At 44.6% G+C, this 17,840-nt stretch overlaps 2 protein-coding genes across 4 annotated transcripts in view; one reads left to right on the forward strand and one right to left on the reverse strand.

Annotated features, from left to right (window-relative positions):
• The window catches only part of Cby1 (chibby family member 1, beta catenin antagonist), a 12,019-nt gene extending 5,702 nt beyond the window's left edge, over positions 1 to 6,317 (reverse strand). The window contains exons 1-2 of one of the 2 annotated variants that reach the window (XR_004518129.1): positions 6,179 to 6,317; positions 1,285 to 1,370 (exon numbers count right to left, since the gene is read on the reverse strand). Coding sequence is in view for 1 of the 2 variants with exons in the window: in XM_010612864.3 (XP_010611166.1) it covers positions 1,285 to 1,362 (78 nt within the window). In the remaining variant the exon portion in view is untranslated. The remainder of the gene's footprint in view (positions 1 to 1,284; positions 1,371 to 6,178) is intronic. The other variant, XM_010612864.3, reaches the window with a different exon arrangement.
• Positions 6,318 to 8,798: 2,481 nt separating this feature from the next.
• Positions 8,799 to 17,840, forward strand: part of Fam227a (family with sequence similarity 227 member A) — a 51,073-nt gene continuing 42,031 nt past the window's right edge. Inside the window, exons 1-4 of one of the 2 annotated variants that reach the window (XM_019205952.2) lie at positions 8,799 to 8,824; positions 10,280 to 10,439; positions 12,880 to 12,962; positions 17,727 to 17,796. In XM_019205952.2, coding sequence (XP_019061497.2) covers positions 8,801 to 8,824; positions 10,280 to 10,439; positions 12,880 to 12,962; positions 17,727 to 17,796 — 337 coding nt within the window. In that variant the 5' untranslated portion in view covers positions 8,799 to 8,800. Of the gene's footprint in view, positions 8,825 to 10,279; positions 10,440 to 12,879; positions 12,963 to 17,726; positions 17,838 to 17,840 lie in introns of those variants that run through there. The other variant, XM_010612889.3, reaches the window with a different exon arrangement.

Raw genomic sequence — 17,840 nt, forward strand, 5'->3', positions numbered from 1 at the left:
AAAAAAAAAAAAAAAAAAGACCAGCAGAAAAGGAGGGTGACAGTATATAGTAGAGATGGTGAACCTTTCAGAGCTTTCAGTGATACAAACAGCCCACTGTGGCACACATTCCACAGGCCCACCACCACTGGTACATAGGGTCATTGTGTATCTGTGTGCTGGAGATGAGGAGAGACACCGCATAGCTGGGAATGGAAACTGATTTCCATGTGGCCTGTCTTTGTGATATATAATTTTAAAATTATGTGTGTTGGGCCGGGGATTAGCTCAGGGGCACCACACCTGCCTGGCAAGCACATGTACTGAGTTCAATCCTTGGTACCAAAAAAATAAAAATTAGTGTGTGTGTGTGTGTGTGTGTGTGTGCGTGTGTATGTGTGCATGCACACACGTTATGTGGCACTGAGATCAAACCTAGCACCCCACATTGCTAGGTAAGTTCTCTACCACTGAGCTATGCCCCCATATAATGTTTGGTTTTGTTTTTTGTTTTGTGACAGGGACTCACAATGTAGGTCAGGCTATCCTTGAAGTCACTATGTACTAGGCTGGCCTCAAACTCACAGTGATCCTGCTCTCAGCTTCCCAAGCACTGGAATTACAGGTGTGCGCCACCACACCCAGAAAAGGTCATATAACCTTTGAAAGTCAGAGCTTATACATTCAAGGGGGAAGTTATCATTTATCTCAATGCTATCGTTATGGCTTCCAAACATCCTCAGAAACCGCATTACCCTTTTGAATGCCACTAATGGTGCCAAGTCATTGTCTTTTGACAATGAATTTGATTCTTTTTTTTTTGGAGACAGGGTCTCACTGTGTAGTTGAAACTGAGCTGGAACTCACTATGTGGCCCAGGTGAATTTGATTCTTAAACATGACTAAAATTAGTTCCCACCCAAGTCTTGGGAATGAAATGAAAGTCAAATTGGATAATATTGTTTGGGACCAAAAACTGTAACAAGATTGACTGTCTCCTTTATCTCTTGACTGACAATAGTCCCCAAACTCTGACAAACTCTGACAATAGTCCCCAAATAGGAGTTAAAGACTGTCTTTTAGCAACAGCAATCAATGAATTAAGAGGATGCCCTTCTGGGTTGGGGATTTGGCTCAGTGGTGCCGCTGCCTACCTCGCAAGTGCAAGGTTCCGAGTTCAATCCCTGACACCTAAATAAATAAACAGAGGATGCTCCCCTAGGACAATTCATCTGAAGGCCCCCGCTGTTGCTGAGCACCAGGCACCGAGCCCTGCAGTGCCAGGCTGCCCTGCTCCACACTCACGGTCTGCAGGTTAGACAGGGAAGCCGACTTCCGGGGAGGTGTCTTCTTCGGACTGAAGATATTCCCAAAGAGAGGCATCTTGCTTGCTGTGGGAAAGGCCAATGCTTCTTAGTGTGGGGTTAGGAAAGGTCAAAAGGTCAGTGACCTGAAGCTGTTCTCAAATCATGAAAACTCATGTAGCCCTGGCTGGCCTCAAGCTCTTGGTGATCCTCTTGCCTCAGCCTTCTGAGTGCTGGGATTACAGGTGTGAGTCACCACGTCCGGCTGTCCTCTACTTTAAAGACACACAGCTATCCTTGTGCCCACTCTCAGATTGGTAACAGTGCTTCCCACCTGGTCCATATGTCATCAAGGAAAGGGGAGGGCTGACAATGGCACCGGTGCCATGCTTTGGCACCAGATTTGTTGAGCCTGCAACAGCCTGTGTGCCTCCTGCCTTCTTGAACCTGGCACCCTCACTGTGACACTGGGAGCCACTAGATGGAGCTGACCAATAACTGTTTTGAGTTCTGAGCTCAATTGGCCCCTCTCCAAAATGGCTACTGGCCAATCACCCTCTACTGGGTGATGTCTGGTAGATAGTCATGGTTGGCTAAAGGTATGTATCAAATTATCCTCGTATTAATAACTTGGGAGGTACATCTTTTTTTGTTTGTGTTTTAACTTTTTTGAGGCAGGGTCTCACTATGTAGTTCAGGCTGGTTGACTTCACTATGTAGCCCAGTCTGGCCTTGAACTCCCAGTGATCCTTCTGCTTCAGCTTCCTGAGTGCTGGGAGTGCTGGAATCACAGGTGTGTACCACCACGCCTGGTAGGAGGTACATTTTAAAAGAAGCACTTTCATCTATCATATTGGTTAAAAAAAAGTGAATAAATATCCAATGTTGGTGAAGGTGTGAAGAAAAAGGCAATTTATTATCAGCAGAAATATAAATTATGATAATTCTTTCAAGGACAATTATGCAAAGCCTAACAATTTTTTTAAAAATTCTTTTGCTTTTTGAAACAGGGTCTTGCTTTGTAGTTCAGGCTGGCCCTGAACTCACTACATATCCCAGGCTAGCCTTGAACTCTCAGTAATCCTCCTGCCTCAGCCTCTTCAGTGCTGCGATTACTGGGTACACCACTACGCCCAGCAACTAACAATATTTTTAATGTGTATACTTTTTGTTTGTTTGAAATAATGTCTCACTATGTAGCCAATGCTTGCCTCAAACTCCTGGCGATCCTTCACTCTCGTCATCCCAAGTGCTAAGATTACAGCATGAGCCACCACATCCAACAATGTTCATACTTTTTGGGTAACAAATCTATTTCTAAAATTTTGTCCTCCAGAAAGACTTGTACAGAAGATGGTGGAGTGGTGAGCAGCAGAGAAAGAGCCTTTCTGAGATTTGATGTCCTGCCACTGGAATATAGCAGCATGAAGAGAAGAAGGAGGAGGAAAGTGGGTTCCCAGGATCCAAGAAAGATCTGAAATGAGAATTAAAGTCCATGGAGAGAGCAAAGAAAGAGACTTCAGCAAAAAGGAGGAAGATGGCAGGTGGCACTTTCTCCTAGTCCAGACTCACAGTGTGGGAAGGGCAGGTTGAACTTGCAGATGCACGTTGACTACTGGTGACCACAGAGGCCTCCATGGAAAAACCCACTAGTGGAGCAGAGTAGTGGATGCAGTGGACTGCAGTGGCTGTTGAGTTATTCAGGTTCAGACATCACCCAGTAGAGGGTGATTGGCCAGTAGCCATTTTGGAGAGGGGCCAATTGAGCTCAGAACTCAAAACAGTTATTGGTCAGCTCCATCTAGTGGCTCCCAGTGTCACAGTGAGGGTGCCAGGTTCAAGAAGGCAGGAGGCACACAGGCTGTTGCAGGCTCAACAAATCTGGTTCTAGTCTCATAGCCAGAAATCAGCCTGAGCTTCAGTGGAACTAAAAGTACAGACTTTCTGGCATTATCCACGACCCCACCATAAAGCTACAGCTGGCTCCCTGGGATTAATCAACTCTGTCTGCCAAAGTTGTCTACCAGTGACAGCAGAGACACATCTTGAATTGGACTTTTAAATTTTTTTCTTCTTTCTCCCCGCCCCCTTTTCTGGTTTTTGTTCTTGTTTTGTTTTTTCTTGATTGTTTGTTATTGTTTTTACATGAGTGTGAACAGTTTCTAGTTTTTGTGTTGTTGTTGCTTTGTTCTGTTCTCATTTTATTACTTCCTTCTCTCTTTCCCATCTCTTTTTTTTACCAGTTTCCTAAAGTTTGTATGATCTTCCTTTGCCCTCCAACCTTGCTTCTAATCACTTCCTCTTCTATTTCTCTATTTGTCCTCTCTAACCCCTTTTAAATCTTCTCCTGAAGGGTAAAATCACCATATATATATTTTTAAAATAACCATATTGAGGGCTTGTTCATTTCAAACAATTTCCTGGTTCATTTTAGATTTTGTTATATAACCACAAATCTAGTTCATATGGTTAAAGGTGGCAAATTAATAGTTACCACAGTTTGTCATTTTCTAGGCTGTTTGATAACATGGCTATTGCTGATTGTACTACCTTAGCCAAGGTAACATAATTGTGCTAATCAGTTGTTCTTCCTGGTATACCAAGACTGAGATTGCCTAAGGATTTTAAAAAATACTCTAGGCCAGTGTCAAAGAGCCTAGGGCTGGGCCAAGTAGGCAAAAACTTCTCACCTCCAAAAAACTGAAGGGGTAGGATCTTGCAACAGACTCAAACCCCAGAAAGACTTGTATATGCACAAATGTGTTCTATTTTTTGAAAAATAAGAAATACTCCAAAATGTCTACAAAGGGTTATAGCCAAATGTATTATGGCACATTCTTATACTGGATTAGTAAACAGCAATTACAGATAGTGAGACAGTTGTATATGGACTGACCAGAAAACCTCCATAAGCACGTTTGAACATAAGAAAGCAAGCTGCAGAACAATGTATATAATACAATCCCATATAAGATGACAAACGGGAACATTCATAGTGTGCTATGTGGTTAAACCTGGGAAGGTGAATAGCTGACTTCCTTGGATGAAACTGCTATTTTATAGGTTAAAAAATGGTCCAATTTGGCAATTCCATCTGATACAATATAATATAAAATCATATTAAAGAAATGTGCTTCTGGGTTTAATGGATTATTACAATGATAATATATTCATGTTATCAGTTATGAAGAAAACAAACAAAAAATAGTTAAAAGGCAGTCCCTGGCCCTCCAAGCATCTGGAGAAGAAGGAAAAGTAAGACAAGTGGTTCTTGCAAATTTTCCCAACTGCACCAAGACGACTGTGCCTAAGACCATCACCCAGATAAGACAGACAAGGGTTCAGGCCTAGCTCTGGACCTCAGCTAATTGCTAAACCTCAGTAGAGTTACTCAGTTTCTTGGAGTTTTAACTGGGGCTTCTCATGCGTGGCCTCACTAATTCTCATAACCATTAGATTAAGAACTGCCAACCACTGAGCATCACATGAAAAGTTTCAGTCATGAAAGACCACCTACACAACAGTAGTCCTGTAGATTATGATGGAGCTGAAAAATTCCTGTCATTTACTGACTTCGTGGCCATGCAGTTGTAGCAAAAAGCACAGCCCACATGTTTATGGTGAAGAGGCATAAAGAAATGTACAGCATGGCCTATAAGAGTATAGTACATACAACTATGTATAGCACATAATACTTATAATAAAAGACCATGTTACTGGTTTGCATATTTATTATACTATACTTTTATCATTAGTATACTCCTACTTATAAAAAACATTTAGGGTAAAACAGCATGACACTCTCCTCAGATGTCTCAAATTTACATCTATTGAATGCATTCTTTTCTCTTATGCTTGATTTAATTTCATGAATTTTTGTTCACTGTGACCCTAGGAGCAATAGGCCAACACACACACACACACACATTCTCCTATGTGTTCTAGGCAATACAGTTAGACTTACGTAAGTATACCATATAACATTTGTACAGCTAATGAAATTCTCCCTCCACCCCGACCCCAAGGCATTCTTAGAAGGTGCCCCTACCATTAAGTGACACATAACTTACAGATGAAGGGAAGGAATGTCTGGACTAGCCACTTTTTAAGTTATATCTAACAATTCATAAACACCTTGGGCTGAGATCCTGAGACCTGGGGTCCTCGGGCAATACTCAGGCCGAGATACAAGCTGTCCCCCTGGCCCAAGGTGATGTCTTTCTAGTCAAACTCCTTGGGAAAGAGAAAGTGAAGGCTGAGCACCTGACTCAACCATCAATCTGCTGGTCACTCAGGGCACTCCTACATGTATCCCCCGCATCCTGACATCTTTGTTCGTGATCAGGAATAATAACAGCATCCAGTTCACAAGTTGTTAGAGTGTTTTAGTGCTCCTAAGACGTTGTGGCATTTGGTCCTCACGGCGACCCTGAGAAGTAGGGTCAAGCGTGTTCCTCCTTATAGATCATGATACTAGTTGTTGATCATGATCTAAAGCTTTAGTCTGCAACAGGCCATAAAATTTATTCATCAATTCTGACAAGAAGGTAAGGGAGGAATCTTTGACTTTCCTCATATTATCAAGGGGAAACGCGTTCCCCAAAGAGTTAAGAGCCAATCAGGTATACGTCTCACGGGTACAAGGGCCACCAGGGCTCCTCACGCATTCAGGTAACGGTGTGTACACACATTCACACGCATGATCTTACTTAATCACCCTCTATCCTATTTGGGGGGTGGTCAACTCCTATCCCAGTTCACACAGAAGGAAACACTTGGGGCAAGGCGGAGACGGCCTGGGGTAACCCCCAAAGATCCTCTCCAGGGGAAGCCCGGGCGTCCCACCCGAATCGGATGATCCCAGGCTTCGTTGCCAGCCAGGCTCAGGGTCATACCTGTCGCGTCCCAGAAGCCAGGATCAAAGTCAATCCCTGGATGCCAGCAAGGACCCAGAAGGACCCCTAGCAACTTGGCCCAGCAGCTTGCCGTTACCTGCTCGTCGTGCGCATGCGCGACCCCGCCTCGGACTGTACCATCAGGAAAGGGGGTGTCGGTGTCGGTGAGAGGCCAACGCAAGCCCACTGGGAAGCACCAGAGGCGCCTGCGGGCTCTCTCCAGTATACTAAAAAATTGTACAAAGAAAGTGTCTTATGAAAGTCATTTATATCTTCTTGTTAGAGGATGAGACGAGAGGTCACTCTCCCCCCAACCTGTCCCCAGACAGGTTGATCTGGTCCCCTAGCCCTCCGCGGCCGTCACCTTGGTAACGGCGTCTAAAGAACAGTGGCGGCTGGCAAAGGTTCCATTGTTGTAGGAAAAGTGAAACTAGTGACCACACCCGGCGTTGCCTACAGAACACACACAGACACGATCACAGTAGCAAAATGGGCTTTTCCCCGACTCCTCTTCTGCCCCCGCCCCACTCACAAAGCAAAGGTCACCCCTTCCTGGTGCATGTGGGGCAGCAGGTGCCGGGTGCCCATCCAGGACTTTGTGAGTCCCCTGAGGGACCCGTGGCGCTACCGTCCACAAATTCGTCGGATTCTGCCGATGCTTTCAGGTAGGGCAAACGGACAGGACGGTGACCCCATTCCGACAGTGAACAGGTTCTGGGCAGGTCTGTCCCCAACCCATGCCCTGACACTTTTCGCTTCTACAAACAAGGGAAACTGAGGCCCCAGAACCACTTCAAAATCGCCCAGTAAGCCAGGGGCAGAGAACTCGAGAATCAACCTTAGATCTCCTACTATCCTAACAGCGTGTATTTTTGGCGCCATTTGGTAAACTAAGAAACTTGGGTCATTTAAGAGATATTTACTGGCTGTACCGGGTATATACTAAGTTATCTGTGCGATGAGGGACAGGATTCTCCTCCAGCTACACCAGTACTGCATTAAAGAGGGGAGAATTCCATGTCCTAGATCCAAAGTTGTAGGAACGAAGTTTTCTGATCGAGGTGGGCTCCCTCTTTGCCCTTTGCCCAGAAAACTTTCTGGGCAGAGAGCTGCCGAAATTCCATTCTGTATAACAACCTCCTCCCTGTTTTTCTGTTCCTCTTCTTCTGACCTAAGGGTGAACCTACAAGTTAAGTAAGAAAACCCCATGCTATGCTAAGCATAGAGAGTTTGCCTAATTGTTTAATCATATAGGATGTTCTTTGGAAAAAGAACGTAATGACCCTGCTGAACTTGCCCCTCCTCGTGAGCATTGGTTATTTCCCGCTTCCAGCCTCCTATTCCCGTAAGTACCCCGGCAATATCCAATAGCAATAGAAAGTTTAAAATAGCATCAATAAAAAGGAGAACGAGTTTCAAGCCTCCCCAACCCTATATAATCATGCTCTGAAAGTGAGTCGGGGCTCTCATCTCTGATCCGCTTGTTCAGTGAGGTACGGGGGCCCAGGCTCGAGTTTGCAGGGCTCGAGCCTGCAATAAACTCCTCATGTAGTTACATCGAATTCGACTCCTTGGTGGTCTTTGGGGATATCGCGATCAGGGCACAACAAAGTCTGCACTGTCTAGCCCAGCACTGTTCAACAGAAACGTAAAGCAGACCCCGTAATCTGAAATTTCTAGGAGTTATATTTCTAAGTTAAAACAAAACGAGTACAATTAATTTGAATGTTTTATTTTACTCCACACACCCATAATTCAGTATTCTCTTTTCAAATCAATCGGTATTTTAAATGTTATACTGCTTCGGCTTTAAAATGTAAATTAAGTAAAATAAAATTTAATTTCAGTCACGCTAACCAATTCAAGGGGTCACTTGTCACATGTATCTAGTGGCTTCTGCGATGGGCAGCATAAGTCTAGCTTCTTTGCACCTCTCCAGCTTTGCTGCCTTCCGCTTGTAAGATGTTCCCTACTCCTACTCTTCCTTTAGTGCTGTGGCACCCCGCTCCCAATGCATTAAACTACACTAGTGTTCCATCTCATAGCACCACACACCTCCCCGTGAAACAGTAGGGACAGGTATCATTCATTATTATAATTCATAATTATTTTTCATGAATTAGAATTTATAATTACTTATGTGTTTATTTGATTTTTACAAGCCTTTCCCAGTAGATGTAAGCACTATTATTAGAATAGTGATCAAATCTGGTTTATCTCACCATCCTGTCCCCAGGAAGAGCACATTGCAGGCTTGTGGGGAGTATTCAGTAAACAGCCATTGAAAGACTGAAGGGGAGGGGCGGGGATTTAGTCCAGTGGTGCTGCGCCTGCTTCCCAAGGGAAAGCTCATGAGTTGGAACTCTGGTGGGGGGTGGACCTGAAGAGGAAGGCGAACAGAAATGTTCCTGACTCCACAGCCAGCAATGTTTTCACATGCTAGGATATGCCGGCCTTCATCAAGGGACACTGAAATCTCTGCTGCTGGAATCTGTTCCCTGAGGGTACAAGGTTTCCGGCTCAGTCCCAGGATATAACACAGTGCTTGCTGTAGTGTAGCTAGTCAGTGAAGCCAGCTTTCTTCCTGCTTCTATCCAAGTAAAAACTTATCAGGCTTCACTGATGAAAAATTCATCAGAGAACAGGGTATGTATTTTAAACATTTCTCTTAAAAAGCATGCTCTTCAAGCCTCCCATTAAGCATGAGTAATAATGTTAAGCTGAGTCAGGAGGCTTTTTGACAGAGTCACCTAAGCCTGGCTTCTCAGAGAACATGTAGTTTTCTAGTCATTCTGGGGAACGAGTGGGAGGAAAATGAGAAGCCCTAAAATGCACCTGCCTCCTCCTACCCATCTCCCCTTTGCTTATACACGGCTGAAGGATAGGAGCAGGAGACAGGAGATGGTGTTGGGCCTGGGCTAGCTTTTCCTGTAATCCAGCAGACTTTGGACTCAAAAGCAGTGAGGCCAAAATAAATAAAATATTAAATGAACTCCTCAAGGAGTAAATTGCCGAGTGGAGAAAGATGTAGAAACAGTTATTCCGGTTCAATATTTTAAGTGCTATAATCAAGAGATGAAAGTAGAGCTGTGGGCTTTGTGGAGGAGGCAGAGTGATAATGGTCTGGAATAATTCAAGGGGTTTTTCCAAAAGATATTTCACCTGGGCTGAGTCCAGTAGACAGAAGACCATGATCAAAGGAATAGATGCGTAACACTGTCAGGGACCAGGAGGACATTCACTGTGTCAGGTATATGGGATGCGTGGCTGGGGTGAAGGGGCGGAGACAAAGCCTGAGCCAGGGGACAAGGGAAGGGAGAGCCGTGAGAGGCCACCTGGGTTAACTTTTCCACCAAACTTGATCTTTTTTTCTCTCTGTCCTTCCATTATGTATAAATTGCTTAAGGATAGGATCTAAGCTTTGGCTTTTGTACAAATGGGCCGATAACGCTGGCTCTGGATATGGGGACCAAGAAATGCTAGTGTTGGACCCTTGGCCACTAAGCAAAGACCTAGGAGAGCAGTCAGGCCAGAGTGTTCTAGAGCTAGGGAGGAAGGGAAGGGATGGGACCAGTTTCCTGAGAGGGAGCGGAAAGCCCCAGGTAGACTGGGAGTTTTGTGCTGAGGAGCTGGGCCCTGTAACCTAGAATCATCACATCTGAGACCTGGCAGAGACTTGGGGTCATCTACTCCAAATCTCCTGCTTTTGCAGCTAAGGATCAGAGTGGCAAAGTCTTGATTTCACTTCTAGTTTGGAAACTGGCTGGCTTGGTAGTCTAGAAGCCTGGGTTTTTCAGTCCTCTAGTCTTTTTATTTTTAAAACTCCAATACTTCTTAATTGTGGGTGCCACATGTTGAAGAAACAAATACCAGTTCCTTGAATGGGCTTCCAGACAAAAGCCCTTCTTCCCCACGGAGGCCTGGGTCATACGTTGGGCCATCAGCCCTGGTTAGCAGGTGACCTTGTTGGTCTTGCTTCCTCTTGTGTTTTCTAAATCATCTCTATGTCATTGTGATTTCCAGGAGGTTGACTGAACAAAGAAAAAGACTGGTGGGGGAAATGAGGGACTTTTAAACATGGGAACATTTTTTTTTTGCCAGTTTACACAAAATCGAATGATGAATTGCAACAAGCAGATGGACATCATCAACGCCTCCGCCTTACCAGTGATACCAGTAGCTGAGCAGCGGGCGGTCTCCCTCAGTGTACAAAAAGCAACAGAATGCGCTATGAGGAAGACTTTAGAGGACCGTCTATCCAGTATCCTTCCTGGGGCAGTGCTGAAAACCACACCAGATGCACCTGACTGAGTCAGGGCTCAGAGGCTGAATTTGCGTTTACATCTATGGTACGAGCTACTCACTAGGGCACTCTATATACACTCATTAATTTTCTTCCAAACACTCAAACCTATCCTTTAAAAGAATGTGCGACTGCCAAGGATTGGTTTGAGTTGTTTTTGTTTGCTTTATTTCATTTTTGTGGCACTAGGGATGAAACCCTGGGCCTCACACATGCTTGGCAAGTCAAGTTCTCTATCACTAAGCTACATTCTCAGCCTGACTTCTTTTGTTGCTGATATAAACAGAAAGAGTCAAAAGGAAGAAGCCCAGGATGTATTTGCTGAAAAAATAAGGTAGAAGTGAGTTTGGGACTCAGCTTTCTGTCTTCACTCTGGTTGACCTCACTTCTCCCTGCCAGCCCTTCTGCCCGGGCCCTGTCTCTGCCCCTTCCAGTAACCATCCAGGGTCTTCCAGAATCTGCCTTCCTGGTCCCGTCTTCACTGATCCTCATCTCCCTCCTGAATCGCACCCCAGAATCCCAGAACCCCATCTCTAGAGCCCTTGCCAGCCCATCCAACAAACAGCCGTCTCAGGTTATAAATTACCCAGGACTGTTCCCACCACACCATCAAGTCACGCTGCCACCAGGCAAAGAGTGTGGACTGCTCTGCCCCTCGCCTTCCTCGCCTGTCTGAAACCCTTCTTGAGATGCAGTGAGGCGTGATCCTGTCTGAGTCTGCTTCAGGGTCTCGCTTTGCTAGGCCCGTTGCTGATGCCCCCTCTTGCTGCTTAATCCTGCGCTCCTCTCAGCCTCACAGATGCATTTCTCTTTCTCTGACTTGTCATGTCCCTTCTTGGTGTCCTCATTTTTCAAGTGTCCTCTGCTTGGCGAGGCCACTTGAGGCTAATGGAAGGAAGAGTGAATCCCACTCTCTGTGAAAGGCATGAGGAGAGATGGGATTATGTGGCTTTCGGAAGGCTGTATCCTAAACCAGCCGAGGCTCAGACAGAAGGAAATGTGGACGTCAAGAGGGCATCCAGAGGGGCATGGAAAGGAGCATATTTTAACGGTGGTGAACAAGGTCACAATATCCTTTGACCTAGCCATTCCTCCCCTGAAAATCTCTCTTAAAGGCAAAGTACAAAGAAAATAATAAAGGATACATAGAGGGGGACAAGGACAGATCTTTTGCAATAGGGAAGGAGTCTCGGAGAACAAGGTGGAGGAGAGAAGAGGAGGGAAGGGGGGGAAATAAGTAGAATAAAGATATGCCACGTACAGGAACACAATGACCTCCATGAATGTAAACATCATGTGCCATAACATGAGCTAAGATTACTAATATCAATAAGAATGATAACTGGTACCGGGGAATTGGAGGAGGAAGGAGGGGAGGGGGAGGGAAAGGGATTAAAAAAAAAAAGAAACAAGCTGTATTATATACACGTACCCACTTCCCAAGATGATCATAAACCGCATGTGCTGCAAACATGTACTAATAAAATATTATGTAAAAGAAAAAAGTATTCCAAAATATGAGACAGCTCTCTACATGACCCTGCATAGCTGAGTATTGTGTAGAGTTGCAGGAAGTTGTGAGCAGCTTAAATGTTCTCTAAGCAAGGGGTAGCTGAGTGTATGAAGGTACATCCATCAAATAGACTAGTACAACATACTGCAAATAATTATTGATTATTTAGACATAGAGAAAACGCTTCCAATAATGGTGGAAGTCAGAGGAGGAAAATAAACATCTTCTGAGGTTATGGTTACATCACAGGGGTATAGAGGAGAGGAAGAGGGAATTCGAAAACAATTAAGATGCGTCACCAGCATGAACCAAGTGTTCACGATAAATGTGATCACTGTGTACCACAAGTGTGTACTAATACAATTTTTAAAAAAGCAAGCGGCAAGAATGATGGGATAAGTGTGTTTGATGTTTGAGTGGGATTAATGCCAATGTGTCTTTCAGTGTAAAAAAGTTTTTAAAATTAAAAAAAAAGATATCAGAAGGAAATTTCTCCAGATCCTATAACAGTTTTTAGCAAAGTGGTTCTTTTTTTCCTTTTTATATTTTCCAAGGTGTCTACAATGTCGTCAACTTTCATTTACAATTTCTAAGCAGCTCCCTTAGAACGAGATGAAGTGTAGCCAGGTGTGGTGTGTATTCCTGTAATGCCAGCCTTTGGGGGGCCGAGGCAGGAGGATCTCGAGTGTGAGCCCAGCCTGTAGTATAGAACCAGACCCTTTTAAAGACACCCCCCCCACACACACACAAAGGTGAAGAATGCTGCAGCCGGGTCTAAGCCCCCACTCAGCTTGGGTTCAATCCTCAGCACCGTGAATGCTTACAGACAAAACAATGAAGTGGAGAGATGTCGTGGTTGACCCTTCCTTAGCTGCCCCCTCCCAGCGTGCGTCCACGGATCCATTCTGCAGGTGAACCAGAGGATTGCTGAGATGGACCCGAGTTCCAACTCGATGGCCAACAGCTTGGTGAGTTACGGGCTCTGGAGCGGAGCCGAGGCTTCCGGGAAGGAAGGGCCCCTCCATTTTCAAGGTGTTACAGTGCTTGGGCGGGTGTGTGTGTGTGTGTGTGTGTGTGTGTCCATTCATTTGCAAGCATATCTGCATAATGGAAGTTTCAAAGGTTTTAAAAATTAACACCATTTTTTAAAAAGAGAAATTTAACATTCACAACAAAACTGAGTGGAAAGGCCAGTTGTCGCTCATGCCTCCATCCCGCCAACATTGCACAGCCCTGTTGTTACACTCGCTGAGGCTACAGTCACACACTTCACCTACACCTGGGATTTATCCGCGCATTGGCTCTTGGTATCGGGCCTTCTATGAGTTCGGACCAGCTTGAGACAGCGGGCGCAGGGTCCCTGAAACTCCTCGGGGTGCTGCCTGCTTCCACTCCCTACTCCCAAGCCTGGCCACCTCTGATCTTTTCAACATCTCCATACTTTTCCCTTTCCTAGAATGTCATAGAATTGGAATAATATGGTGTAGCTTCTTCAGCGTGGTTTCTTTCACTTAGTGATATGCATTCAAGGTTCTCTTAGTCTTTCATGGCTTGATAGCTCTTTATCTTTAGCATTCAGGAATGTTCCATTGTCCGGATGGACCATGGTTTATTTATCAGTGCAGCCTACTTGGGTATCTTGGTTGCTTCTAAGTTTGTTTTTGTTGTCGTTGTTGTTTTTGTACGGGGATCGAACCAGGGACCTTGCATTTGCGAGGCAGGCGGCTGCACCACTGAGCTACATCCCCCGCCCGCTGCTTCTAAGTTTTGATGACTGAATACAGCTGCTGTAAAACATCCCTGTGCAGGGTTTGTGTGGATATCCGCTCCCTCTGGTAAATTCTGAGGAGTACAGTTGCTGGCTCTTGTAGAAAGGGTTATATATAACTTTGTAAGAAACCACTATCTTTGTTCCAGAGTAGCCTTACCAGTCAGATGTGATGATACACACCAGTAAATCCCAGCACTCGGCAGGCTGAGGCAGGAGGGTTGGGAGCTTGAGGCCAGCCTGAGCTACACAATGAGACCCTGCCTCAAACGACAAAACAAAACAAAAACCAAAGTGGCCTTGCCATTTTGCCTTTTAGCAGCAATGAATGAAAGTTCCTTTTGCTCCTTGTCCTCACTGGCATTTGGTGTTAGTATTATGGATTTTGGTATTCTACTATGTATGTAGTAAAATCTCATTGCTATTTTAATTCACGTTTCTCTGATGACGTGGGATACAGAGAGTCATCTCTGATGACGTGCTTATTCACCATCTAAATATCTTGTTTGGTAAGGTATCAGTTAAGGTTTTCGATCCATTTTTGAATTGGGTTGTTTTCTTACTGCTGAGTTTTGAGAGTTCTTTGTATATTTTGGATAACAGTCATTTATTGGCTATGCCTTTTGCAAATTATTTTCTGCCCATTTATGGATTGTCACTTCATTGATTTGACAGTGTCTTTGACACAGCAGAAATTTTTTATTTTATGAAATGCAGCTTATTGATTCCTGCTTTCATGGATTGTGCTTTGGTGTCATATCTAAAAAGTTATCACCAATCTCAAGGTCATCTAGGCTTTCTCCTGTGCTGTTTTCTAGGGATTTTATAATTTAGCATTTTACTTTTGGCGGGGGGTTGGTACCAGGGATTGAACTCTGGTCCTTGCGCTTGCAATGCAGGCCACTGAACAGCTGAGCTAAATCCCCACCCCCGCTTTTTTGAAACAGGGTCCCACTATATTGTTCAGATTGGCCTTGAAGTCACTATGTAGCCCTGGCTGGCCTTGAACTCATGGAGCTCCTCCTGCCTCAGCCTCCTAAGTGCTAAGATTACAGGTGTGTACCACCATGCCTGGCCTACATTTCACAGTTAGGACTATGATCCTCTTTTTTTTTTTTTTTTTTTTGGTATGAGGGATTGAACTCAGGTCCTTGTACCTGCAAGGCAGGCTGTGGAACCACTGAGCTAAATCCCCGGCCCGAACTATGATCCACTTTGAGTTAATTTTTTGACTCCTGAACCTCCAGCAATTCATCAACGATAGTTTAGTTTAGTTTTTCCTGCTGTTTCCTGTGGAGGTTTCTGCTCAAGTAGGTTGCAGTTTTGTGTATCTTCCTATTTCTCTCATTTGGGGACAATAATTTGCCCTATGACATCAGTTCTCCAGATGATCTAAGATAAGTTGTTTCAGTTTCTTCAGCCTTTTACTTGTTAGGACAGAGTTCTGGCTTCTGAGATCTTCACATGTAAACTAGACTGTAAACTAGAAATCTGAAAGTTAATTTCTATTCATGCTGTGGGGGTCAATATTAGGAGTTAAACGCAGGGCCTTAGCATGGAACTACACCCCAGACCTTTATTATCATTATTATTTATTATTCTTATTAATATTTTGGTACCGGGGATTGAACTCAGGACCTGGCGCATGTGAAGCAGGCCCCAGAACCTTTTTTTATTTTTTATTTTGAGACAGGGTCTGGGACAGGGATTTAGCTCAGTGCCATTGCCTGCCTTGCAAGCACAAGGTCCTGAGTTCGATCCCCAGTACCGGAAAAAAAAAAGCCAAGTCCTATTTTGAGACAGGGTCTCATTAAGTTACTAAATTGCCCAAGCTGGGCTCGAACTACTTGTGATCTTCCTGCCTCAGCCTTCGAGTGCTGGGATTACACGTGTGTCCTGCCACACGTGGCTTTATTTTAGAAAATATAAAATTTGACCCCTGACAGTTCCGTCTCTGTCTCTGTCTCTCTCTCCTCTCTCTCCTTGTGAGAGGCAGGAGTTCTGAGGAGTGAGTAAGTGACAGTTGTGTGGCATGGCTTCTGAGAGTTGGCAGAATACTCTGTCTTTTCGGCTGTCTTTGCTTTTGGCATCAGTGTATATTTGTTTGTCGTTTGTTTGTTTGTTTCTCTTAACATTACCAGGATCATACCATAAATATTATTTTATAGTCTACATTTGTTTTCTCTTATTCATCCATTCATTTTTAGTATAAATACTTTAAGATGTTTTCAAAATCAGTAGTATCTATCTGCCCATTCTTTTCAGGCCTGCATAAGATTCTATAGGTTCGACATGACATAAGTTAAGTATTCCTATGTGATAAACGTTTCAGTGACATTTGGAACACAGTGAACATGTGAATATATTGGTACATCTTAGGGCTCATTTGCAAGTATTTCTGCACAGTAGAGACCTATGCATAAAATTTTTAATTTTGACACATATACTGTAGTCAAATAGCTTTTCATACAGGCGGAGCCATTCTTTACGGCTGCAGGAGAGAGACCTCTAGCCTCAGTCTCTACCCTGCCATCAAGTACAGTTTAGAATTAAAGTGTAGATAAAAGCAAAGTACGAGGGCACACTATTTGGAACGATTCCGCCTGGGCTAAAAAGCGCTCTGCATATCTGAGTGTTTATCTGTGGGAGAGAGAGCAGGCTCCAGGGTAAGACTGTGGAGTTTCAATTCCTGCTCTACTGTTCTTTCGTGTTGTGACATGAAGTAGGTGACTTAATCCTCGATGTCCCATAAAAGGTATGACAATGACATGTCTACTCGCTGGGGTTGTTGCTGTGTCAGATGAGTCAGAGCTCATGCAGCCCTTGGCACAGGGCTCAGGGGAACACCCGGCTCGCAGCTGGACCGTGCTCCGTGCATTAGCGCATAGGGGCGCCTGGATGGATCAGCACCAAGCGATCGGGGTCAGCTCTGGAAAAGAGTGGGGCAGTAGTGGCGTGAAGTTTCCACTCTATATTAGAGTACTTCTGTGTGTTTGGATATTTCAAAATGATAACACATATGTCGCTTCTGTGATTTTCGTATAACGATTTTTTTTGAGTCAGATAAAAGAATGAAGTTACCCTCCCAGAAGCAGGATCTGGTGGAGAATTGCCCAGCAGAGAGTTTGTTTGTTTTGACTTGAAGTCTTGCTATGCTGCCCAGCTGGCCTCAAACCCATCTGCCCCTCACCCCAAGAGCTGGCGTTACAGGCACGCGCCACCACGCCCAGTTCTTAAGTGTTCTTGATCTCCAGTTAGAACCAAGACAGGGCTGTCAAGAGCCTCTTCCAGCTCCACTGTGACCTGAAGGAAGATCTCCTCGCTGTCCCTTTTGCTCCTCTGCCCAGGCAGTTGGCCAGATCTGCTGATACCTACAACCAGCCAAAGAGTATCCCTGGGCCACCCCGTGCACTCTCTTTGGACCAGAATTTTCTATGCCTTTTATATACCAGCCCTCCACTGTGTGGCCACTTCTGCCTCAGCGCCAGACTGGTTTCTCAGCATCCATTCTGTGCTGGTAGATGGTGCAGTGATAACTTTGCTATCCAGCACATTGCTGGACTCTTGGTTGACAACAGTACGACAAGGGGTAGTGGGGGTGGGGGGAGTTCCCCAGATAATCAAATATCAGATATCAAAGGACTCAAAAAAAAAAGGTCAAGGGTATAATGGTTAATAATTCCATAGTTACTCCTCAGTGAGCAATCCTATCTGATAACCTCTGTGTTAGGGTTTCAGAATGCATCAAATACTCTATCTCTAATCATTAAAGGATCCTGAAAGGTAGGTGTTTCGGTGACACTCAGGGAGGATGTCACTGACACCAGCTATAGAAGGAAGGCAGGAAGGACTGGAAACAGACTTTGCCCAGGCCTTTTGGGTACCCAAAGAGTGGGCCCTCCCAATCTCCTCCAATATTTGCATCCATTTCTAATGCCCCGTTTTTTTCTTCTGGTTTTTTAAGGCCATTGAGAGATTTGAGTTGGAGAAGAAGACTTTAATGGAGAAAAGTCTCAGCAGCCCGGGAGACAGAGGCAAAAATATTTTCTCATAGCCTTGAAGATGTCGTCATGGGGTT

The sequence above is a fragment of the Fukomys damarensis genome, unplaced genomic scaffold (genome assembly GCF_012274545.1).
Source record: "Fukomys damarensis isolate Sample0158 unplaced genomic scaffold, DMR_v1.0_HiC HiC_scaffold_19, whole genome shotgun sequence".
Taxonomy (NCBI): domain Eukaryota; kingdom Metazoa; phylum Chordata; class Mammalia; order Rodentia; family Bathyergidae; genus Fukomys; species Fukomys damarensis.